The sequence below is a fragment of the Metopolophium dirhodum genome, chromosome 2 (genome assembly GCF_019925205.1).
Source record: "Metopolophium dirhodum isolate CAU chromosome 2, ASM1992520v1, whole genome shotgun sequence".
NCBI lineage: Eukaryota > Metazoa > Arthropoda > Insecta > Hemiptera > Aphididae > Metopolophium > Metopolophium dirhodum.
The window spans coordinates 42,663,670-42,691,573 of NC_083561.1; the positions used below are offsets into that span (position 1 = coordinate 42,663,670).

The 27,904-nt window shown below is 32.1% G+C and overlaps 2 protein-coding genes across 2 annotated transcripts; both read right to left on the reverse strand.

The window, feature by feature from the left end:
- Positions 1–3,182: 3,182 nt before the first annotated feature.
- LOC132938710 (KRAB-A domain-containing protein 2-like) lies at positions 3,183–5,920 on the reverse strand. Its single transcript, XM_061005708.1, has 3 exons — positions 4,237–5,920; positions 3,723–3,975; positions 3,183–3,643 (listed from the first exon to the last, which is right to left on the reverse strand). The coding sequence occupies exons 1-3, from the start codon at positions 5,306–5,308 to the stop codon at positions 3,418–3,420; spliced, it is 1,551 nt and encodes a 516-aa protein (XP_060861691.1). The 5' UTR covers positions 5,309–5,920; the 3' UTR covers positions 3,183–3,417.
- Positions 5,921–20,059: 14,139 nt separating this feature from the next.
- On the reverse strand, positions 20,060–27,899 carry LOC132939022 (CCAAT/enhancer-binding protein-like). The gene is made up of 3 exons (XM_061006019.1): positions 26,111–27,899; positions 22,525–22,583; positions 20,060–20,751 (listed from the first exon to the last, which is right to left on the reverse strand). The coding sequence occupies exon 1, from the start codon at positions 26,989–26,991 to the stop codon at positions 26,128–26,130; it is 864 nt and encodes a 287-aa protein (XP_060862002.1). The 5' UTR covers positions 26,992–27,899; the 3' UTR covers positions 20,060–20,751; positions 22,525–22,583; positions 26,111–26,127.
- Positions 27,900–27,904: the final 5 nt, after the last annotated feature.

A 27,904-nucleotide genomic window follows, 5' to 3' on the forward strand; every position in this document is an offset into this window, starting at 1 on the left:
TGATCACTTTTAGAAATTTAAAGTTATTTTTTAGACCCTAGTTATAATTTAACATTATTAGGTACATTAACAAACGTTTCATTTAATAAATATGACAAATAATAAGTAGGATAACACATCAATAGTAGATTTTCCGAAATTTATAGTAATAAGTATAGGTAGTGAAATTGAAAATCGGAAATAATTCGGAAATTTATATCATTAAAGATAATATGTATTTTCATTTAAATAATTAACAAAAATTCTTGTTTTTGGATATTATTTTATATTTTTCAATAGTTTTTCAAATACATAGAAAAACTATCAAGGGGGACATTTCTGGAATGATGTTCTTAGCTAATGTTTTTATTTTTTTTATATTTTATTTTAACTTTACACCCTTTAAATTCATATATTATAGGTATGGCATATACCAAGTATTCAAAATAAATACACCTACCGTACCTATTGACTGTCATATACAACAAGCTATCTAAGTATGAACTAAATAAATATAAATAGTAAATACAATATAGGTACGGATAAAAAATAAAACTGATATAAAACTCGAAAGCGAACGCATATTAGGAGGTATTATGCCTGATATTATATGAAATACGAATACACATGTGCACTTGTGCACAAGACAAAAAAAGTGGGTAAATGGATGTCGCTCTGCTGTACAGTTGGTTACAAGTGGGTCACTATAATGGATGGTGTTAAATTTGAATTCAATGATATAATATCATTGTATAAGAGAAACGATTCTGAGTGAAAACTGTCAGTCAGCCTATGATATTACCAAGTATATTTAATGATATTATTGTGAATAAAGTAATTTTCAATTTTCAATCCTTAGCTATAAAAGTTGAACATTTTATAAATTTTTAACTACAAAATAATTATTAAATTTTAAATTTGATAAATTTTGTCAAAATTTGAACTTTAAATGCTTATAAACAAAAATTGTGCCTTTGTATTTTAATATTTTTCAACTGCTATTGTAACAATACATCAGGAGTCTTGCATTAAATTTTCACGCTTTTTACCCAACAAATAAAATTTTTTTGATATTTATAGAAAAAAAAACTAAAAAAATTGAAAACTGACAATGTCCGTAAACAGCTCAAAAAGAGTCAAATTTTATCGTGTATAGAAATTGCTAATATAAACATTCAGTGAAATTTTCAAGTATCTACAGTCATTCGTTTTTTAATTACAACAAAATAAGAAAATCGTTACATGAAAAATCGAGTGAATATCAAATGTTGTAAAAATATGAATTTCAAACGCTCATAAAAATTTAATTTGACTTTCTTGTAGAAATTTTTTTTTTGATAAAGGTTGACAAACTTATGAGGATTCTTGTATTACATTTTAAAATCTTAGATTTAAAAAGAAAATTTTTCTTGAATTTCTAACTCAAAATAACTTGCAAATTTTCGCCATTTTTACGTATTTTGTCATTATTTGAACTTTAAATGCTTATAAAAAAAAATGTGACCATGGATTTTTAATTTTTTTCATCTGCCTTTGAAACAATATTCTAGGAGTCTTCTATTAAATTCTCAAGCTTTTTTAACCTACAAATAACATTTTATTGATATAAAAAAAAACTAAAAAAATGGAAACTGAAAATGTCCGTAAATAGTTCAAAATGTTATGGTGTATAGAAAATGCTAATATAAAACCTTCAGTGAAAATTGCATGTATATACGTTCATTTGTTTTAGACCAAAATCGATTTTTCTAAATCTAAATTTGCAATAATTTGTATTCGATTAATTACTTATAACCTGATACCAATTACCAATGTTTTTTTATATTTGGAATCGTTTTAAATATCTCAGAATTATTATACTATGACACTATTTTAGTTACATATTTACAAAAACGAATAAAACATTTCCAGCCGTTAGAAAAAGTATAAAATATAATAAATATACAATACGCTTACCTGAATAATGTGTAATCGTGTTCGTAGTGTACGATACGCATATACAAATATTATGTACTTATATTAAAGTTTACAATAGTGATTACCTATGCAAAGAATAGGTACCAGTGTAATAAAAACATTCCAATTGTTTTAAATGCTATTGCCACCACATTAAGTCATTAAGTTTTATGACTTACTAAATTATTAAACTGTTCGATATAATATTTTGTAACTATATTTAATTTGAACTTATTTATATAGTTATATACATTTTCATTAAGTTTAAACCCCTTTGTAGTTTTTTTTACTTTTATTTATATTCCTAGATTAGTATTATAAGTTATAATTTATAACAATCTTACTTATCACCTCGTGGTCGGACGTTTGGATTAAACGTTGAATATTGGAACACAAAACGCGAATATCCAGCAACGAGTTTGTGGAGAAAACGATGACAGCAGTCAACCGTTATAATAAATTATAACCTCCTGCATATATATATACTATGGTGGTTAAAAACGGCGACGGCAAATCTATTGACTATTCACGTATGGGGTGAAAAAACTGTCGTTCGATCGTCTAGAAAATCCGATCGATGGTAAGTACACGTTAGTGTTTATTACAAGTCCTGAAGGACCGCTGTCAAAGATTGTGTCGAGTCGCAGACCCTTATTATTGTCCTTGGCACATGTATGTCAATCATGACTGGCGTCTGATTCTTTGAACTATTATGTGGCGATATTTGCGTTTAATGCCTATATAATAGCTGCAGGTACCTCGCATCGATCTATTCGTGTGCATTGCCATTCTCGTTTTCCGTCGATGGTCGACAGATATACATATATTAATTGATATATATTATTATAATATTTATAATGTTATATAAGTGTGTTATAAACATTAGACCGAATAACTATTGCGTTGGCCGTTGTTTTGGATCATTATTGTTTTTACTATACAACGGGCTATTTAATCTGTATGTATACAACTATTGTAAGCACTTGCAAATACAAACTGAAACGGATTCATATTTCACGACACATTTGGACATTCCTCCCGACTCGTATAGAACTGCGACACGATAACAAATACGTGGACGCAGCGTGGAAGTGAGTATATCATATACCTATACCTAGACAAATATTATATACATGGTGGATGGTCTTCTGAGTGTCAAATTTTCACAGTAAAGGCTGATAATATGCAATCCGCTCATAATCATTTTAAACGCTTCCACGTGTATATGTTACAGTTAAAACCCGAAATCCGTCGAAACTAGTTTTAACTAGTCAAAACTAGTTTCCACAAATCCCTTTAGTCATTTCTGGTTTTAACTAGTTAAAACTAGAATTTACTAAGACCTATAAAATATATTGGTGAAAACTAGAATTATCTAGTTAAAATCCTTAATTTTTATATTGATAGGTTAAACTAGTTTTAACTAGGGAAAAGTAGAAATATAAGTACACATTAGAATAATTATTATAGGAATTTATTATATTATTTATTTTGACAGGACAAACTATTGTGGCATTTAGAATTGCATAGTATTTTATTTTTTCTACATAAACAGCGATTTGTTCCGCAGGACGTTTTACATGTGCATCTTACAAAGCCTTGCCCCGACCCCGTCGATGCTTTTGTTGCGGCTGCACGGAGGGAAATATGATTGTTTGGAACTTGATTCTCTGTGATGAATTTTTCTTCGCATGTTATAAATTCAGATCTGAAACAATTTTTACTGATTAGTAACTATTTACTAATTATATTTTATTTGGTGTATGAAAATGTGATAATGGACGTACCTACAATAAAGTTTTTCTAGAATTCCATCCTTACTTCCGATTCTGTATAGATCGTGCTCTGTTTTTTCTAACACCACTCCGATGAGATTAGGATGATCTGTTTTGCCTTTGTCAACATCTGGAATGCGGATTACTACGTTGACACCAACATCAACGGCGGGAAATTTTTTTTCTGATCGAGTCATCATTCGGGCTGCCTGTTTTTCCAAATTTTCATGAGCTTCTTTTCTAATTGCACCTATAAAAGAGGTATCTGAAACATATCAAAGAAATAAACCGTGTTTATGTATTTATTAGATTTGTTGGTTACAGTATGAGCTATTTATATTTAACTATGAAAGTTGATTTTTTTTACAATTTTTCTAACTGAAAAATAATTTAAAAGTTATCGAAAAATGTTTATGGTTTTTAAATTATAAAATATGTAAATAAAAAATGCATTTTAACCGCAATATAATGTCGATAAATAAATGTCTAAAATATTAATGTCTAAAAAAATAATAAAAATGTTTACCTGCAGCTTCCTGCTCAATCTTATTTTCACTTCCAGTTTCAGTACATATAAGATTTTCCAGTTCATCCTCGACGTTTATAGTAGCAATCAAATCATTGGGGAGGTTAGAGGTTACGAGCCCCACTCTTGGATCAACCCCAAACATTGCTTTATAGGGCGTCATATTTATCCCGGCGTGGTGTGCTCTATTTTTCATAAATTGTACGAACTTTAATCCGATAGACCAATTAGTGGATTTATTGTCTGTCATCCAAGAAGCGAGCATTCGTTCCACGTCTTGGTTGGCTCGCTCTACGGAGCCTTGGCTTTGTGAATGCCTAGGTTTCCCGTGCACGATTTTTAACTCTGGCCATAGCCCTGTCAGCTCTGTAATCACACTGTTAACAAATTCTCTCCCATTGTCTGAATGAAGAAGAACCGGAGCACCAAATGTTAAAAAAATGTCTAATAAATGGCTTGCAACTTCTTCTGCACGCTTGGTCTGCAAGGGGCGGAGCAGAACGAATTTTGTCAGATGATCTTGATAATTAAGTATAAACTTAAACTGTGCATCAGGTTGTGACTGCATGTCTATCAAATCTATTTGACATCTACTATTTAATTCAGTGTGCAAAATTGGTTTCGAAACGAGTCCTTTCTTTCCTAGTTTTTTCTTTTTCTGGCACGTTTCACAGAGAGACAAAAAAATATTTATCATGTCAGTGGTAATGTTGGCGTACTTTCTTGAAGTTTCAACCTTCAGACGATCTCTCCCTCCATGCCCTATAGCGATATGTGACAAATCAATGACATCAAAAATGTCTTCCATCGGCAAATAATATTTGACTGGCTCTCCGCGGGTTACCAGCTTTTTTGTATCGCCAAATTCCAAAACATTGAATCGCTTGATCCTTCTATATTGAGCAGAGGTTTTTTTAGTGGCTGATATCGCATCCTCAACCTCTTTTAGAAGCGAATCATAAGCATCTTTAGTAATGATATTATAATGATTGTCTTTTTTTCCTTCCACCGATTCCATAAGCTTCTTAAAAAACCGTTCTCGGGTACTCATTTCTCTTTCAGTTTCCAACATGATACCAAAGTATACAGTGACGTTAGGACAATTTTCAAAACCGGCGAATGTCAACAAGAGCGAAAAAACAACTTAGAACGGGCAATTCACGACAAAAACACGTAGGTACAACGACTACGACGAACACAATCGCACTGGCGAAACACAGCCGACGATATAAGCTGACCTTCAGATCAATATCGTATTATTATTAATATTATTGTAGGTATAATCTGTCGAAGTTATATCGTATCTAAGTGTTGGACGACTAGTTATCTTAATTGATTTGATAGTCGACCGGTCAAACAATTATCGAGCAATATTTATAGATCGTCTGTGGTCGCGTGAGTTTTATGTAGTACGAGTTTAAATACAATATAATATTATTCTATACTAAATAAATAATATAATAAATTCCTATAATAATTATTCTAATGTGTACTTATATTTCTACTTTTCCCTAGTTAAAACTAGTTTAACCTATCAATATAAAAATTAAGGATTTTAACTAGATAATTCTAGTTTTCACCAATATATTTTATAGGTCTTAGTAAATTCTAGTTTTAACTAGTTAAAACCAGAAATGACTAAAGGGATTTGTGGAAACTAGTTTTGACTAGTTAAAACTAGTTTCGACGGATTTCGGGTTTTAACTGTAACATATACATACGGCTTACGAGTTAGGCATTTACTCGTCTACAAACATTACCCGCTAGTCGCTACTGAATAGGACCTACTGTTCAGCTATATTTGGGCCTAACAACTTATATATAATTATAATTATAATATATCTCAGTATCTATATATTATATTATTATACGTCCTCTGTTGAATGTGGCGTACCTAAATATGGTTACTGCAGGACATCCACTAATATTTGTTATAATACATTAAGCCAGGTTTACAGCTACTACACGTGTCTTGAAATCTAAAAATTGAGCTCGACGCCTCGACCTAACTCTGAAAATGTCCAAGTAGATACTGGTCGGTGGTGAATGATACCACGAATCCAACGACCAATTGGTTAGGTCAGCACTGCATGATAAAAGACGAATGTATCTACAGATGAATTAATTGTGATCCTTGTTTTATACAGTCACGTTGATGGAATAACTGACTCCGAATTAATTACATTTTTTTACGCCACTTTGAGATTGCTATCATTTCCAAAAGCGATAGATGCCTGCACCGGCTAGCTGCGGGACATGATGCCGTTTTTATTTTTATTGACTATCGCCAGAAACAGTGAAAATTCACTTTATCGAACTGTTTTATACATAATATAATATTATAGTGACTATATTATTATAATAGTGTCACACCTATAATACTTACACATAACCTTGCACGACGTGACGTGCCGATCGTGGTTGATCGTATATTTTCGTTCTTCGTGTGAATTGTAAATAATAACAACTAACATTACATAGTATTATAAACTATTAAGTATAAATAATATATATATAAATATAATACATACCTATATTAATAATAATATAGGTTCTAAGATCTCAAGTTCATGAATGCCCACCCGCCTTTTAATCAGTGAAAATTGGCAAATCGCCCTACCTAAGTTTAAGGGTCAGCGCCACTGATTTTTACTCACGCATATATACATGGGAGTGTATATAAAAGTGCAGACCCTCCTTTACATTATGCCACGTTTTTTAATCACTTCTAGCCACATATATATATATAGGTATAGTTTTGCATACTATAACACTGCATTGTGGTTTAACTACCTTGCGTTTATATATAATATATATATATATTTATAACAATATGCAGTTATAAACAAATATTTACGCAACATATAATTCTGTTGATTCTAGCGATAGTTGAAAAATAAATAATCACAAACCATCACTACCCGTCACTCGATACATTATAGTATCATAATATACACCACCTATATTGTATAGATAGACAAATCGACTACTACATAATAATATACATATTATACATATGTCAGTCACCACAAATCACAATTATTCAGCTATCATTGTAATGTTTGTTTTCTATAAAATAACAATAATACTACGCATAGTTCGCTATACCTATTATACCCACTATCGACCTGCAGTCGAGTTGTATAACTGCCAACGAATATGTATTTTGTTTTATAAAGTTAAGGTATTATAGTATGTATCCAAAATACCAAATACCAATACCGTCGTATTATTTAAACTTTGATAATTTTGTTTGTCCCCCCCCCCCCCTCGCGATCAACGGCCTGCAGCACTGTATAAATGTAGGTATATTTATTTCATTGCGGTAACCGTTTAATCGTTCGCATAATATCATACCTATTATAACTCTGCCCAAAGTCGGTAGCCGAGCAACTGGAATGAGTCTGCTGCGGTTTAATAGTATAATTTATAAGAATAATGTTACGTATTGCTGGTATGTTGTAGGTAGAATATTATAATAATATTATGTATAGGTATTTTTCCTCCCATTTCTCCATAACTCTCTCTACATATATATTTTACCCTCTCTCTTTAACTCTCTCGTATGTAAACTCTTGTCGAAACTAGAATTGACATTAAATAATTTTTGGTGTACCTGTACATATTATACCTGCACCGTATCTAATGCCTGTAAATAGTAAATACCATAACATCATTATTATTTTGATATACCATATACAAAGTCGTCACACCGATAAACCGCTTAACACCTGTATGAAAATCGATTCCGTATTGCTGTGTATAGTTTAATATATAATATATCGAAAATGTCGATTTTAGCCGTCATCGTCAGCTATATACGACCTAAATATAATGTATACATGTATTTATAAATATATATATAATAATAGCTTACACGTGAGATTTCATGAATTAGTCGATTTTAAAACGTATTGAAAAAAAATAATACACGTAGGTACTTACAATAAATTCTGTTGTATCGTTGTTGAATAAATCACATAATTATTACATTGGAACAAATTTTAGGCACTTGTTGAACCTTTTAATCCCACGCGTAAACCTTATTGAAATTGCATTGTAAATTCACGCTTTTTTGTTCTGAAGGTTAAAATTGTATTGTATTATTAATCATAATATGTAAATAATTACATACATTTCGCCTGGTGCTCAATTTATATATCAAATTTCAAGAATAAAAGATACGGAATAAAAACTACCATTTGCTGTGTAAAAAAGTGAATTTTGAAAAAAATTAAACAACACTCTTTTGTTGGGATCCCACGACATGTTTTGGTATCAGTTCTATTATAGTTATCTTGCAAACACTTTTCCTTATTTAAAATGTTAACACGTCTTATAAATACCAAATAATTAGGTTGATTTTTTCACGCTTTGTGTTTTTCCACCTTACCAATAACCTGTAGGTATTATAGCAAACAATAATGGCTTGAGAAAAATATACGTTTGAACGGAACAAAAATGGTCCGGAAATAAGCAAGACAAAAAAAAATTATTATTACTAATTTGTAATTTGAAACAATTGATGTGTTCAGCGTATTGTTGGAATTGTTTTTTGTAAAGGCAATTTTTTTTTTGAAAAATGTGTGAAGGTAAAAAAGGTAAAAACAACACCTAAACTGTTTTAATTTGTTAAGCCATGGTAAATTCAGAAAAATAATCCTTAATCAGCACATACTGTCAAAAAACTATACACGCGCGCGTCGCTCGTTTTTAACACACACACACACACACACACACACACACACACACACACACACACACATACACATACAACTACATGAGCTATCAGACTATCGCAAAACAAACAATTAAAACCCAGATTACCAGCTCTATTCGGAGCCATGTCCCCGCCCACCATGCCTTCTTGAAAAAAAAATTCTCCGTCTTCCTGACTTCCTTAGACCCACCATGGGAATATGTAGGTCACACGCTCTCATCAATTGACACCGACTTAGGCCTATGTGTATATATATAATTTTATAAACGATTTGATAACATTGTATTATTGTTATAATTCGGAGGCCTTTTCTGGGATCGAAAGCACGCGTGCGCGCGCACACGCACCATAATATTCTATCTCCTTACGAACCGCGTTCTGCAATGAATCACAATATTCACAGGTAGGTACCTATTCACGTCATATTTAAGACTCTTAACGATGACGGGTTACGGTGGGTCTAACGATCATTTCGGATGCGATAGTGAAATGAGTTACGAACTGGTCGGCGCGCTATCAAGTAATTGTGAATCGTCAACTGGTGGTCGGACGTTTCGTATAAAATTGTATTTCAAACAGGGAAAACAACAAATTGCAAAAAAAAATTCACTGAGTATAATATAATAATATTTATCCCACAACACAACAAATTAAAAAGAAAATCAACTTGAGACGTCATTATTACTGTAGATATGGTAAATGGTAATATACCTATGTTCATTACTATAATATTGTATACAATATTGTTATGCCAATTATTATAATAATATTAAATACCTACATATAAAATTGTACATGCACGTATACTACACGCAGCATACATAAATTATGTGGGTATAGGTAATTTAATATCAATACCAAGTAGAACGCGTTTTTTGAACAGTACCTATATAATATATATATATGTAACGTTATGATTAACGCGGAACAACGTTAGCTCATTTTCAATTAATTATTGTTTATTATACTTAAAATTATAATTTTAATTGGATCGATCTTTTTAGATCAATGGTAACATGTATATTGAGATATGTTTATTATTATAAATTATTTATCGGCTACGGCAAAACGAAACGACTAAATAAAAACTAAAATAATATTATTGATATGCCATTTACAACATAATATTGAAATAAAAATACAAACCCATTTTCTTGTTATCTCGCGGCATATTTTTATGGTTAAAAGAATTAATCAATAATTGTGAGGTTATTAACGTTTATCAATTTAAAATTCATCGTTTTTATTATATAGGTATTTTTAAATGGTTGAATCCACAGGGCACAGAGTAATAAGTACTAATATCTAATATTTAAGCGAGCGCTAATATATTATTATTATTACTATCGGTCTCGTATAAGAGCAGGGGGGTGGGTGTTTGGAGTTTCAACTTTAAACTTATACTCCACAAAATGTTTTTAAAAAAATGTATTTCTGACACAGCCATATTGTAAGAATAAATGTATTAATTAATTAGATTTTTTTTTACTTATGAACAGATTTTTTTTCACGTATCTGAATGGTAAATTGTTTATTTAAATAAAAACGTATTTCAACTATTTATTTCTAAACTTTAGGTATACTTGATGGTCGCACACGATTTATCATTCAACTTAATTTGTGATTTAGGTAGGTACTCTACATGTTTCGTCTATTTTGAATATTAGGTAGCGTATATTATAATATGCAAGCCATTGCAACGTAGGTATACGATCTACCTATGGCCTGTATTAAATGCCTATAAGTATTATATTATAATAGCAAATAGGGTATAAACTTAATTCCATGTAACCACATGAAAAACTGTATGATTATATTATTATTTCGAAATTATTGATGCATATTAAAATTTGTGAATGGGAAGAAAATGCCTCCATGATATAATATATTCGTAAGTGTCAACTTTCTGTGTAGGTGACTATTGTTGGATTATTATGTACAAACACATTTTATTAAAAACAAATTAATAATATTTATCATTTACATCAAAATATGATCTTGATCCGTATGACATTTAAGTAAATAGTTCATTAGGTACATCTACCTATCTATATTTAATTATATAAGCCTAACCTATAAAAGTCAATATGTCCAAACATAATATTTTATATTTATACGTAACGCTGATGTTAATTTTGTTTCTGAAGTATTTATCTACTATGTTATGATTATGTTTAATTAGGTAATTACATTTATTGTTATTTATATAAGTATTTTACTGTATCGATGAACTCCGTATACCAGATACGAGCATATAGATCAGTTGGTATACGTAGCAGCTATTATTAATGTAATTAATTACTGTAATTATTAAATTGTAATTAATTTGGCTGAAATAAATAAATAATAATAATAATATATTATATAATATTTATTTAGTTTATTTACAGAATTTATAACACATTACTAACAACAATAACTGTTATAGAAAAGTAACAAATGTATACTCAAGCAAAATAAGTTAACCTATAAGTAGGTTAACCAACTTGGCAACCTATAGGTAGGTAAGTACCTATACATAATATATTTGATTAGTAAAGATTTTTCGATTAATACGCGTTTTTTAAATTTTATTTTTGAAAGCTTTCACATTGTTTGCTTTTTATAGTTATAATAATTATTATTGTTCTGATTTATATAATATTTTATATTTGATATATTTAGACATTTTCAAATAATTAAACAGGTACTATGGACGCGATTTGAATTGTCTTTATTAATGTTATTTCTTTATCGACATGTGTTTTTTTTTTTTGACGATTCGTCCTATCATATTATAAAATAATATAATAGCTCTTATAGATTTGAATAGGTTTGTTCCAATTCCGTACAGACAAAAAAAAAATTAAAATAATAAAGTTACTGATAAAGCTGGAAATAATGAGGTCTCCTCTTATACATGACAACCACGTGTAGATCGTAAAATGACGTACTTCACACAATCACACACAAACATACGCACACACAAACCAATGAAACCTGAACATGGTTTGATTTTTTTTTTCAGTATTAGATTATTAAAACCAAACGAATCGTTGACGATTTATTAACTACAATCATAAATAATCATTATACTAGAATATTCTTACAATCTCCATATTATTATTGTATACAATTAACACATGCATGCCGACACAGATTCCCAGTTATTCGGAAGTTTCCGCTATTCAGTGGGTTCAGTTTGTAGAAAATTTGTAGTTTGTTCCCAAAAATACTTCATTATATGGAGGTGGCAGACTTACTGTCAATTATAGCAGTCGACATTTCACTGTATATCTATGTATTTTTGGTTCAAAATGATTTGAATCATACGAAAAAAATATTGTATAAGACAATATATCGTATTTATATATTATTTATAATAATTGTTGAAACCGATATCGAACGGAAACTGAGTATAGTAACTAATACGATAGTGTAGGTATATATATTATGCTGACACAGCTATTGTGTATTTTCAAACGCTTGTGTATACCTAATAGTATACAATATAGGTATATGGTAGGTATACCTAATAAATCTAAAAAAATGCATTCGTTTTTAAATTTCATTTGTCGCTTAACCATGTCAAAAATACAGTTAGTATTTTTGGTGATTATTTTAACAGTAAACATTCATTGTCTAGAAAAGTTATACCAATTTGAAAATAATTTTTCGCATAATTTGAAGTCATCATTAATTAAAAGAATATAAAAAATTTATATTTTTTATCGATATTATTTTTTTAAGTTTTTACTTTTTGGAATGACAGCATAAATTTTAGATTCTGAGTGAAGCAACTATTTTTAATATTCATAGGTACCTTAAGTTTGAAAATGTAATACAAAGTTTTAGTTCTCTAGTTTTTCGATCAAGTATTATACAAGTTAAAAATACGTTGAGCGCAATACCACAAATTTTTTTTGGTCGTATGACATTTGAAATGTTCAATTATAAATATTAACGATCGAATTAGTAGAAACTTGAAGCATGTCACTGTTACTTAAATTATCATTTTTTATACTTAATACAATTTCCATACAATCTTTCAAAACAAATACCATCTTCGAATAGAGTCGTTTTTCGTGTGGAATTATTTATCATTAAATTCAAATTGAACAGCTTCATTACTGTGACTCGATTACTTAGGTACTCTCGATAACCTATACAGTACGTCAGTACAGCAGAGTGGTTACTTTCCCCTTTATAATTTCGTATTGCGAGTAGAATATTTTTCTGAATATTTTAATGTACATATAAAAATGAAATTTCACGCTTTAGTAGGTTGTTAATCTGTTGGAACTTTATTAGTATTTGAAGTTGTAACTGATTATAACTCATGTAATATTCACATGTTCCTAACTTAAATTATCGGAATCGTTATAATCAATATTTTTGTCGTAAAAACGGTGAACTCCTAATTTTTTTTATTGAGTAAATTTATGTACTTAATAGTAGCACTTGACGCTTTTTTTTATTGTTTTGTGTTAGACCATTCGTAACAAATTATTTGAACAATAATCATGAGAATATATGGAAAAACCCGTTTTAAACTTACATTGTTAATCCACATCCACGAGAAGTTTACAGCAATACATAAATATAGCGATCAATCTAGGTTTATAATAGTACCAAATATAGCTAAGAACATAATAGTATACACAATAAAGGGGGTCAAAGGGCCAAACGTTATAATAGTTGTGCATACTCACGTACATTTATTATACATAATCGGCATTCGTCGCATAATACGTAGTACCTATACATAATGTTTTACGATCAACATTAAAACAGTACTAAATTTTTTTTATTCGTTTATCAACCCAATATTATACGGTAGTAATATTTTGTACCATAGCAGTTATTATATACAGGCACTTCACCAGTTTGATGTGTTTAATTTTTTTTATGTCCATTTGATTTTGCCATTATAATAATATTAAATAGTAGATAATTATTTTAATAATCCATGGTTATTCTAATATATTATTATATTATTATAATATATAGGTACGCGCTATTATCTTGTGTGGCAATTTAGTTCAAATACCGTGGCTTATCGGTTATCAATTGCCATATAATATATAATATTATGTGTGCTTACTTGTTTTTCGTTATACAAATATACGAGAAATATATATATATTATGTGCATGCCGATTATTAAATGTTAAAAGCTATAATAGTTATACAGTCATAAAAAGGAAAGCATTTTGTTTAGAATCGTTTTCTCGTTTAACTCTGTTAAGTGTTAACTACATTTTTAGAGTTCAAGCACACCCCGTCGGAGATAACGTTAAACACACTTTAGCACATAAAAAATAATATATATTTGAGACTTGAGTATTGTGATATATTTTTAAATTTTTATAACTTTGAATGAAAATCGAGACTTGAGAAGCATATATTATAGTACACACAAATCAATAGTTACAGAAGAAAAAAATGTTTATTGCGTTTATGACTCAAATATTATTTAATTCCCATTAGCTGCGTTATCGTGCACATTTTCTATGGATCAGAAGCCCTGCTATACCATTAGAGTATATTATTATATCATAGGTAATAATATACACCGGAAGATCCGTTTTTATTTGCGTTTAATGTTCATTCAGGATTCGATTGGCACATACAGACACTATATTATACAATGCAGTTGTCTCTTATCACTCGCAGTATACAGGGGTTTAGCAGGTATAGGGTATATAATCAGGATAATTAAACGTTAAAACGATAAATTATACATCGTAATAGACATAATTTGTTGTTGGTATATTATATATTATGTACTATACACCTATGTCATATAACTATATAAGCCATTATTAGGTGTATATATTATGCATATTGGCTATGACGTTTACAATATGCGAGAGATTGTACGACACACAGCTATATTTGTAGATGGCCCAATTCCCAATAATGGTTTAATAAGTTCGTTATCTTAAATTTAAATGTTGTCAATTTGTTTTTCAATAAAATTTAAATCCATAAAACACGATACTATTGTTACCAAAATGCCTACTTTATAATTTGTTGACGATAAAAATGAGATATGCTAAAAGCTGGTCACGTGCAGACGATCAATATGTGGCAGATTGGGTGTCTATTACAGTATAATTTTTTATCACTATTTGGCGTTGTATATTGGCGTATACAAAGCGTAAGTGCTAGTAACTTCTAGGAGTTAAAATGTTTTTAAATAATTATTAAAAACATAGCTATAGTAAATAATATAAAAATTTGTTTCATAGCAATACGAGTTTATATTTAAAATGTTTAGTGGCATATTTTGCACATTTGATAATTTTTCATTTAGAAGTGCGTATCTGACAATTTTTTTTATATAAAGGTGTAAGTTTTATAATTTTATAAAAAAAAAAAACTTAATATTAATCAGATTTCATGGACCTGAGAATGATATTATAGTATGATGGTTTTATTTTAAAATTGGTGTTTGTTTTACACGCAGAACACTCACATTGTTACTTATCGGTACACCACACGCGTAATTCCCTAAAACTCGGAAAAAAATGAACTATTTGTTAATACACAAGTTTTTTGTTATAAATTCAATTAATAATTTTGCAAATATTATCTAGGTATTAAAATAAAAAGGTTTTATCCAATACTATGATTTTTTTTTTAATGCATATCTTAATAGAATATTTAGTAATTTTTTTGGGCAGAAATGCATGCCTATTTTAATGTTTTTTATGGCATCATGAAGTCCCTAGCCCTACATCAGTCGAACGTACGGAAATCGTGGGCAAGGCGTATAAAATAGACCACAATGGCCGAACACCACGTGGTGGTTAGAAAGACATTTAAATAATCATATAATTTGTTTTTCACCATCGACGACAACAGTTAGGCAACATTTGCACAAAATCGTTGTAACTCGACAATACGAGTTTTCCGCGATAATATAATATAATGATTAATAAATAGGTACTTATAATAAGTAATAACTAAATACTAATACTATTCCATACAGGTATACTATAATATAATGTTTCTAGGTACATAAATTATTGTTTATTAAAAAGTGAAATACTTGTAAAACTCAACACCTCTAAAATAATACATATTCCCTATATTATATAATATACATTATACGGATGTGTGTCGTACTGTCCAGCCACTTTGTGGTATCGATCTTTTCATAAAAATAGTTGTTGAAACGGTTATTTCACACTTCGTGATACACGAAAATATTTCATGAAGTAGTCACACCAACTTGACATCGTGTAATTTTTTCGTGTTATGATCATCCACTTTGTGCATTTGTGTACTGAAATATATTTACCACACACTATAATAGTACACAACATTTTAATAATTAATTAATTATTAATAATTATTATGAGTTATGACATAATTATGTACACTGTACTGTAATGCTGAGCTTGATGTGGGACAAAATACGTGTCGAGTTCTGTGACGTGTACAGATGTTTTTTTTACTGTGAGGGGAGGAATGATGAATAAGTGAAATAAACCTCTGTATGCACAAAAATTAGCCATTTTAAGATATTTAAAAAAAAATCCCTAAAAAAATTCTTAAAAAATATACGCAAGCCCCCAAATCCACTGTCAACTATAATACTATATCATACGCGGTTGATAATAATTGATATACCTAGTACGATAGATAAAGGTACTCTATCTCAAATTCATATATTACGTCTATATACCTACTATAATATAGTATAGGTACTATATAGCTGTACTTCCCGATTCCACCCAGGTTAAAATGAATATACTTTTCTATTGTTTTCCATTTTGCTTAAGTAGTTTAAATATATAATACAAACCTTTATGAACAAAACTACAACGATTACTTTTATGATTTGCCACTTCTTGATTATTCTAGAAGATCATTTTTGATGTGAACACTAAAAACTGGATACTGATAAAATTAATGATTAAAAGCTGACGTAAAGCTAGTATCGTTCAGATTGGCAGTCGCATTTATGTGATTGCGTAAAAAATATATCCATAATTAAAAGAGCCAAGAAGTAAAGCTAATCAAAATAGTGTAAGCATAGTATCGAAATACGTGAATCGAAATAATAAAACAAACTGATTTTTGCTCGTTAAAAGAAGTCCAGTTATTGTCACTTGCCGGATTCGGTATTGAGAGGTTGTTGCTTAGATGGGTGGGGCAAAAATGCACTGCAGGCTAAAAGGACGACACGGTCAGTGGCAGTTAAATGATTTTGTCAAGGGGGAGGGGGTATGGCTAATTTTTTAACATGCACTATTTGATTATTAAAAATATAATTTATGGTTATAAGATCTTGAAAAAAAGGTCATGGGGAGATCTATCCCTCTCACCTCTCCCGCTGTTTGACCACCACTGGATACGGTTATGCTGACATCTTTGTCAAAGGTTTTTTTACTTAAAAGCACTATAGTTTTTGTTCGGCGGAAAAGGCGTTTTACGACCATCCCTTTTTTCTGGTGGCATATAAGAAAGTGACACTCTTTACGTTTTATTGTTACAAATACGTATTGATATATTAATCCGTTATTGTATATATAATACAATTTAGACTTTAAGCTCCTTGCACCGGTGTAGGGTTTTATTGGAGGTGTCCGATTTCTACGTACCACAATATGTCCGTTAATTTGTATTAAATAATTAATAATGACCTCTTAACTTAAAAAAGATATCGGTATAGTAATATTGTAATATACGGCTAACATTAATAAAAACTGCAATTTATAAAATAAAATCATAACATATACATGGGGAGTGGGCTGACCCTTCCATCACATTCCTCGATTGTATACACCCCTAGTCGAGTTATATTATAGCAGTGGTACACACGAAAACTCGATAAAATTGTCGGTGAAAATCCACAACCATCAATATAATCCCTGAATGAGCAGTCTGCCTCCTATACACTGCGTGTATAAATTGTGTGTCATTACATAGTGTAGCATAATATCGACGTGTTTTGAAAATCATTTATTAAATTATTATTGTATAATTATTTCCGATCAAAAGTGACGAACGGTGACCTACCTATATGTATTATTATTGTATACGCGTGGCCGCGTGGGTATAAATGGACAAAATATTATTATATTATATTATAGCTGATGGCCGATAGGTTAGGTTAGGTACCTACCTATATGTTTATAAATACGTATATTATAATATACTCGCCGTCCTCTGCACTACGACACCAGTGCAGTGCACTATACGAACTTGGACGCCTCCTCTGCCAACAAGTAACAACACGAACATTTACTTTGCACCTTATTCATTACGTAAAACGTAGGTATATATTATGGTTGATGTCTGGTTATGTATACGTATACGCATAATATGTAAATAATAATAACTCGTGTTTACAATTTGTTTATTATTATTGTGATGATGATTATGCTGCAGAGCCCTATAGATAATGACAACTCGATGCAGTGTTGTATAATACCAATGTTTTCTCGTTGTAACTTATAACACTCAAACGAGGAAAAACATTCGTTGAATACCTATGTGTGATAGACATGATTAGCGATTATTATTATTATCATTTAAGACCAATTTATACATTTTATTCCGTTTGTTTTGTCGACTGTTCTTTCGACGATAATAACATTATATACTACCTTATGTAATACGACTGTAATAGGATTATAGTAATAATGCCAATATGCCATTAGGTTAGGTTTATTTTTTTTTCCTCAAAAATTATAATTGTAAATCATCTTTACATCGAAACAACATAACATTATAGTCTCACAGCAATAGCTCATTGACCGCGTGTCAAATCGTTTAATGTCAAACACAATTTCGAATCAAGATCGTAATTACACTTAGATACTTGTGTGCAGATAAAGGTGTAATTTCGCGGAAGAAAGTCCTCGAAAATCAAATTTTAACGACAACACAAGATTTAGACATATTACAGAAGTACCTACCTATATATATACCCACTTAGGTATATGTATATACTATATGTAGTTTCTATAGAGAACGAAATTTCCATCAACCTTAAATTATATTATATTATAGGTACATATATTAATATATTATGAAGTTTTTGTATTCGTAATGGTAATCGTTGTGTTTGAAATGATAAGTACCTACTGCAATAACAATATTTTTATTTTTACGAACAATAAGATGCTCTTAGGCTTTCTTTAACCAAGGATCAAAATATAACAATATTAAATTATAATATTATAATATTATTATCGTATTATGTGGAATCCGTTATAAAATTTATTGAAAATAGCAATATAGGCTACGAGTATAGTCTACAGACCGCACTGAATGAAAATCAAACGACATCACTATATTATTACTCACGTAATATTATGTAAGCAGAACTATTTTTCGTTTAGTGCTTTAGACAAAATCGAATTTCATTCTCCGGATCAATCGTAGTGTGGACCTGTTAAACGAATAAACTGTATAGATAGCGTGTACTTATGTTATACGTATACTTATTTTATTATGTCACGATTTTCGCTATGTCAATGTTCAAATAAAAAAATAAAATAAAAAAAAACCATTTGTATAATACTGCAGAGTACCTATACCTACCTATATATATATTATATTACGCGGTGAACGCTACTCTGAGCTATAAAACATTAATCGACTTTACGCTACATAACGCGTAATACGTAATATGCCTACGATGTAGACTATTATTACGTTCTCGTGTGAAGTGGTTTAATAAATGATTTTTAAAAAAAAAATTTTAACAATCGCAGTCGAGTTCTCGTCATTCCGCATGATTTCCTCCGTCGAGTATTTGAACATTATTGCATACACTGGGAGCAAAACAATCATGCATTGTACTTGTATAGTCATATATTATAATGTACGAATGTACCTATAATATATTATATTATTATAATTATTATTGTAATGGTTCCTAGTTCCTACACTGCACAAGTGCAGCGATGTTAAAGGAGCTATATATAATGTACAATGTATATTGTATATATACATAAAAAACAATTAAAACAATACATTTCAGGTAGGTAAAAAACACACATTAATGAAAGATTTATTTTTTAAAAGTTTTTTTTATTAATCAATAACGAAAAAAATGTAAAACAAAGAGAAAAATATAATATTAAAACCATAACATAATAATATTTTAAAAATATACTAACACTAAACTGCAGAATATTTTTGTATAATATAATGTATGTAGTAACCTATACAAATAAATTATGTTTAAATAATAAAAAATAAAAAATATGTATTATACGGTACTATTTTAAATAACTAAAAATACGATATCTTACAAGTTATAAAAATCTAATTTTAGACTAGAAAAAACTACTAAATAGGTAAAAAAAAATGTATACTTTAAATTAAAATTAAAAAAAAAAAAACAAACAAAACGTACAAAATGTTTATTATAGTACAACATACGTAAAAAAAAGGTATTTACAACAAATTTTAAACTCTGCTGAGCCAAAGGCAGTTTTTCGTAAATCTTACACAATATGTAACTTTTTATTAATAGTAAAAAAAATCGATTAAAAAATAGTATTTAGACTTAAAATTTGGTATTTCCATAAAAGGCCGAAAAGAAAAGAAAACGGTTAATATATAATATTATTTTAGTGTATATAAATATTAAACATATTATATACGTATAGATAGATATATTTAAAATCTACTTTTATATAACGGGTAACATTATACCGATATAATAAATTAGGAATTTCGTTAGGTAACTATTTTTTCCTTTCATTTATAATAAACGTTTTGGCATGGCGTGGTTCGCATCTGGCTCTAGGACCTAGTATGCTGTACACAGGTAACTCATTTGTTGTTCTTGATTTTTTTTTTTCAGGTATATGAAAATAACGATAATTATTATTAATTATATAGGCACTTTGACATCACAGTGTTTTACATTATTGAAAGAATTTATTAGAACATTATTGTAAAAAAAGAAGAAAAACACGAGAAATTATTAAGAAAAAAAAAACCTATCCAATTTTGGCAGTTATCTGTTATAAATGTTCAACCCAATATATTATAATACATTTATTTATTTTTATTATTTATTTAACGGATCGGAGGTGTACCTACTCTGACATTTCCGACGTTCGAGGGTTTATGGGAAAAAACGAATAACGACAATAGAATATGTCTTCAAACCAAACGCAACCTAACTTGGTTACACTTTTCCTCTGTTTGTACGGTGCAAAAATGATGATAAAAATATGCACACTCTGCGCTCGAAAACTCGGTACTTCCTTATAGGTACTTGGGCTCTATTTGAGTACGAACAATTAATGGTGCTTTTCCGGTAGTACCTAACGATGATGAACGCAGATTTAATTACGTACTTACAGTACAACCCTGTACGACCCTGTACAACCTGAACATGCGGACGACGGACATCGTATATAGGTACAACGCATGTGGTAAACTGGTAAATAATATGTAAATTGTGTACGCACATATACTACAACAGGTGTCATCACCGAAAGTCATACGCATACACATAACGACCCATAAAGGTATACTTTGAAAAGCAAATAATATTTTAACGATATTGTGAAGAAGTTTTAAAACTATTATCGTTTCCAGATACTGTCGGAGGGGGGGGGGGAAGTCGGATATTCGTTCTTTTTTTACATTTTGGTAATATTTAGGAATGTCCGCCGACGGCAACGCTTCCGAGTTACGATACTGTTATACAATCGCGTGTAACATTTATACGATCACTCGTGGACGTTATTACAATATTAACATAATATACATCTCAGCTGACGTCGTTGTAATAACTGCAGCAAGGAACAGCGTATATACAGATTTAATGTATACGTATAAAGAAATATTATACACAATATTTTGGTCGATCCGTTCACTCCGATCCTCTCACGTTAATGTGTTTTTTTTGTATAATATGTACAAATAAAAAAAAAAAAATGTAAGTTAAATAAAAATTATAATTAGAGAAAATACAAGAAGACGAGCAATTATCTCCGAAACGATATAGGTAATAAAAATTGAACACTCGTGGCGTATGCACATCTATACAAACCTAAAAGGAGGGGTAAATAATGCTGCGGCGTTTCAAAACAATAATAATAATATATTATATTTGCATTGATTAAAATGATTTTGTACGAGTAGAAAAATAAATAAATATAGTCCATATAATAAATCTATCTCTTAGACACACACGTATAAAAATATGCCCGATATCGAGAGAATTTTGGTAAGATTCGTAATATTTTTTTATAGAAAGCCCTAAATCATTTATAGATACGTAAAAAAAATATAATATTATACGTTATTATTATTATTATATATTTATAGTTAAGTAGCTCAGCGTTTGAGCGCCGCTGCCAATGTATTTTAATTTTGTATTTTAACGTATATTGATGCTTTGTAGTTATACATTATTATAGGATTATTATATTAATACATAATATTATATCATTTTATTTTTTTGTGTCAAGTCTCGAAGAAACCTTTAAATAAATGATTTTTATGAACAATAACAATTTTAACATTCTAACTAATAATAATCATAATAAAAATAATAATAATAATAAAAAAAACAGGTCAGAAAATGTCCCTGTTTAATACCAAAAAGTGTGAGAGGAGATGATATTGAACCGGGTTCATCGATGCCAATTTCTTGAAACCTGCAAATAAATCAAACAAGAGCTATAATAATTTTCGCATATTGTTGCGGGCGTTGTTCATAATACCTATAATATTATATTAATTATCGATATATTAACTCGTCGACCATAATATTAAAACATATGCTATACAATAGACGCGATCGAAAACCGAAAGCCTCGTAACCATAATAATCGCACGGTCACAACTCACAAAATACAATACCATCGGCAGTGCAGTGAATCGAAGTCATCGGGTCGGATCAGGGGGGGGGGGAGGGATGGTCGCCCGAGAGCGTTCGCACCACACACATACTATATACACACCCGTGCAAAGGGAAAAAAAACGCTCAACAAGTCGTCGTGCAGGAACGACTGTGTATTATTATGTTCACCATACCTACGTCGGTTTACGCACGCACATTTCCTATGTATAATATTATTATTATTATGCTATGTTATTACTCGTTTTATGTGTATTTATTATAGGTACGCTTGCAGTGTTCTTTTACGCGTGTACTATTATTATTACTATTCGGAAGCGGTGAAATAATATAATATATAAATGTTATCCCTGTTTCCATTGAACCGGGGTATAAGCGGGGTAGTTTCGGACGAAACTGCTCGCCGTGCAGTGTGTGCAGCTTTTACGATTTTTAATACGCGAATACACACGCGCAGCGGTCGCGCCCCTGCAGCAACACGGAGGCGATGGTGACGGTGGTGGAGGTGGTGGTGGAGGCTAGTGTGTGTGGGAAAATATTCAAAGATTGATAACCTGCCCGCGAGGGGTGCGCGTTTATAACAAACACCACACGCATACACACACACACACGTGCGCGTGCGAGAACACACATACTGCACCGCAAACACACGCACACAGAAACCCACGAGCGGTCTAGGGGGTCCATGGGAATTTCGGACGTAAAAAACAAAACACTGAGCAAAAAAAAAAAAAACAAGGGGCGACTACACACAAAAGTGTAAATGATTATGCATGCGCGAACACAACGCACACACATATATATATATATCATTATATAATAATAGTAACAGGTTAAGGTGTACACAAAGAAATCGCTCAACTAGGTCGGTAGGTACCTCTTGTCTATGCCTAGTACCTTTGTAGTACTATTATAATGCGCCTACCTATATTAATATAATGGTATACTATGGTATTATTATGGTGATGGGTGATGATGGACGGTCGAACACCTGATATTATGATATAATATAATATTATAATTTATTATAATTTCGATAAACGTATAAGATAAATTAATATTATTATAATATGCGCCCTCTCGTTTGGTACACAACGATTTCCTCGCCACGCGTGGCTTTTGTCGCCCGGGACGAAAGGCCGGCGTGCGTATTCTTCATCGCTGGACACTATACGCGTATAGAATATTATTATTATAACTACACGTGAGTGTTATACAACATCGTAATATTTTATTACATCGATATAATATTGTATATAATAATTAATAATAATAATAATAATAATAAAATGACGTAGTATTATAGTCGGACAAATATTATTATTATAATTTATCGTTTTGTCGGACCGGCGGCGCGGTGGTGGAAACCCGGCGAATTTTCGAGTGTGCCTATATTATAATAATTATATTATTTATGTTTCGCAACGCACACTGGGAACAGCGTTATTTTGTACTAGGTATTATCATTATTATTATTATTATTATTATTATTATCATTATGTAACGCGACAACGCCGTTTTCCATCTCGCGCGCGCATAATATATAATAATAATAATAATAACAGTGTACACTCGACCCAGAAACCCACACGCACGCCGCAGAGTGAAAACAATGTGTGTATACGTGCGGCGGTGGTCATTTCTACGATATAATATTAATAATAATAATAATATATCATTATGATATTATGTATAATATAATAATAATAATATATGCGTGCGTGAGGTGTGTATATTGTATATTATAATATTATATAGCGTTGGCCCGGGAGATCGACCGAGTAATTAATTTATAAACCGTTACGCGATATTATTTTGTTATTATTATTGTGTCGTGTAATATTAACACGCGGTGCTTTGTAAGAATACGCGACGGTCAAAGGTCGGCAATTGTCAGAACGGTAGTCGTGTAAAACTGTATAGACGTATTATATATAGTACCGTGGTATTACGGTTGTTGCAGTATTGTATTATAGTAATATACACCGAACATTACTATTATAATTGTCAGATACAAAGGCCGAACGATTTTTCGCGATCGATTATTATATCACCTCCACCACCGACAATGGAGGCGGCGCCAAGCCTCCGGCACACCGATATCATGATATATAATTTTGTGCATATTTTAACGATATCTAATCATTATTGCCGACGACGATTTGGTGAGATTTTTGACGGTGCAGGGTTTTGTTTTCACCAGACGCGTTTCCGGATCCCACCTTGTGTAAACGCCCCCCTCCCCCCCAGTAATATAGGGTTATACATAATATTATATTGTCGTGGGCGCCTACCGTCGGATCCGTCAAGTGCAGACGGTTTTCGTTTTATATTAAAATATAACACTACTATTGCCGGTTTTAGTTAATGACCCGCTGCAGAGTTATAGGTCAAGGCAGATCTTGACGTAACTCATTATATGTTATAATATATATTGAATCGATGATACACTAAATTTCTGCTGATAACGAACGCTGTAGTCGATATATTATGTATATACAGTATACCCATATATACACGATTTTTTATTCATGAAAATTTCACCAATTCACTATTATATTATTGAGTGCAGCGCAGCGGGTGACGATGGGTTACTGCAGTGGTTATGATACACCTATACCAATACTTATACCTATAACCTAACCTAACCTAACCTAACCCAACCAACCTACCTACGCGTACTGATAAGTATATAGGTACTGTGCAACTACAGCCGCCGACGGAGAATTAAAATAATTTCGAGCGCCTTTGCAGTTCAATAACTATTAAAATGATTTACCGATGTTTTCCGAGTTGACCTACTGCCGAGTTCGAACGCAGGAAACGAACGCGCAATCGTTGCGTGCGCCCGCGCCTAACCGTGAAAATCAGTCGAGTGTTATATCGTGTTACGTGCGACTGTGTAATTATACACGCGTCACCTTTTTTTGCACCAGCTATATATCAGCCTCGGGCCATAATCATCTTAATTTCGTATAATCGCAAGCGTTACATATTATCATGATAATAATATTATAACATCGTGTATAGTTTGTAATATTATCGGCGGATCACCGGTGGAAAACGTCTCGGTGCATTATAAAACGCACGTGCCATCAGATTCGGGTCGATTTTCAAATCCCGGAAAATCTTTAAGGCGCAGGTGGAGTCCTGAATGTGTGATGGTGGGAGAAGGGTGTGAGGGTGTGTCCAAATTACTAACTTCATATATTATTATGCATGTATAGGTTATACCTACTGAGATCGACGATGATAATATAACAATCATAATATAATATAGGTATATTAGTAATAATAATAAAATGTAATAATATTAATATTTACCACGCGCATGAGATGGATCACTGCAAGTGTGGATAGGCGTCGAAATGTTTGTTGAGCTCCCGGTGAAGGTGCTCGGGCAGGACGCCCACGTTGGTGAATAGCGACCTGAGCACGTTGAGTTCTTCGCTGAGCAGCTCTATCCTTTTCTGCAGCCGCTCGTTCTCTTTGACCAACAGCTTGACCTTCTCCTCGGTCTCGCGGCTTCGGATCTTTGCCTTTTCCCGGCTCTTGCGGACCGCTATGTTGTTCCGTTCGCGCCTCCTCTTGTACTCGTCCGTGTTCTTGTCCACGGACTTGTTGCTGCCGGAACTCGACTTCCGGTGGTGGTTGTGGTGATGGGCCTTGAGATGCGAGCTACTGCCGTTGCTGGACACGGGTGACGTCTGGAACGCGCCCCCCTGGCCGTTGCTAAGGTACTGTTGTTGCTGCTGTTGCTGTTGTTGCTGCTGTTGCTGTTGCTGCTGGTTCCGGAACTCGACGGACTCCGGAGGTTCCTCCTTGATGGGACCACCAGTGGAGGCCGGCGTGCTCTCGTAGTGTACGGGCTGTGGCATGTACGCGAGAGTGGTGCGCGAGTTGAAACCGTTCTGGTTTACGCCGTTTCGGCCTCCACCGCCGCCGGTGCCGTTGGGCAACTTGACCTGGCCCTGCTGCAAGATCTCCGTGAACAGCCCTTCGCTGAACTGGCTGTCGTCGATGAGGTTCTGCAGGTCGAGCGATATCTCGGGCGTGGACAGTTCCGATATGTCATACCTGTTTTTGAGCTGCCCGAGCTGCGCTTTTTTGGCGGCCATCGCCAGTTCTTGTTGGCTGATCTGGTGGTGTTGCGGCTGATGGGCGTGCGGCTGCGGCGCCGTGTCATACATTTGTGGAGAGTTCATAGTGTGTTGGGACCACGCGGGTTATGTGGCGGTACGTATAGGTGCACGTCTCAACGCGTGTGAGCAGAGCGATATGTGGCGGTGCAGTGCAACGGCGATACGGATGCACAAACGAAAACCGGAGCGGCGTGCACGGTGCGGCGCTCCGAACGGCGCGTGACACTGTCGCGGAAAATCGGTGCCGACGAGAACGACTTTGTACGGTTAGCCACCTACCTCTACACTTACTTCGGCGACGTATACAGCTCTCGTGTCACCGGTAGAACGATGCGTTCGCGGCGGTCGATTGATAGACGGCAACAACGGCAACGACGATTGATGAGGACAACGGCGTGACCATCGTATTCATCGTGTGCGCGAACTTTGCGGTGTACTGTACTCTATGATATGCGTATGATATTCATGCAATAACAATAATAATATTATGTTTTTTGAACGGCACCACTAGCGGACGACGACGACAATAACACGCGGGAGAGAAAATGCGAATTATTTTCTTAAATTTTTTTATTTCGATTTTTACCACCGACGACCCATCGACGAGTGGTGAAAAAAATAAAACCGCTCGGTAAATACCTCGTAATGACGCGAGACGCACAGAATTACAATGATATATTTCAATAATATTTCAATAATAATATGATTAATAATTGTATAATAATATATTATAAAATTGCGTACGCGAAAAATAATACAAATAATATTATTGTAATGCGTACGCGAAATAATAATATTATTGAACGATAATATAGAAAAACGGAACGGATCGGCCGACGACTGTATAATATCACGAGAGCGTGTTCGCACCTACCAGACGCGTGTTCAGCGTGCGACTACCCCGGCGCAGATTCGGCACCAGTTGCACAGAGTAAAATATAAGTATAGTAGTAGTAGTAGTTGTTGTAGAAGTGTT

Excerpts from the sequence above, each read along its gene's own strand:
- LOC132938710 (XM_061005708.1), bottom strand. The coding sequence starts at position 5,308 with ATGTTGGAAACTGAAAGAGAAATGAGTACCCGAGAACGGTTTTTTAAG. Across the intron at positions 3,976-4,236 it reads GATTGAGCAGGAAGCTGCAG|ATACCTCTTTTATAGGTGCA; the intron begins GTAAACATTTTT and ends GATATGTTTCAG. Across the intron at positions 3,644-3,722 it reads CTAGAAAAACTTTATTGTAG|ATCTGAATTTATAACATGCG; the intron begins GTACGTCCATTA and ends AAATTGTTTCAG.
- LOC132939022 (XM_061006019.1), bottom strand. The coding sequence starts at position 26,991 with ATGAACTCTCCACAAATGTATGACACGGCGCCGCAGCCGCACGCCCAT.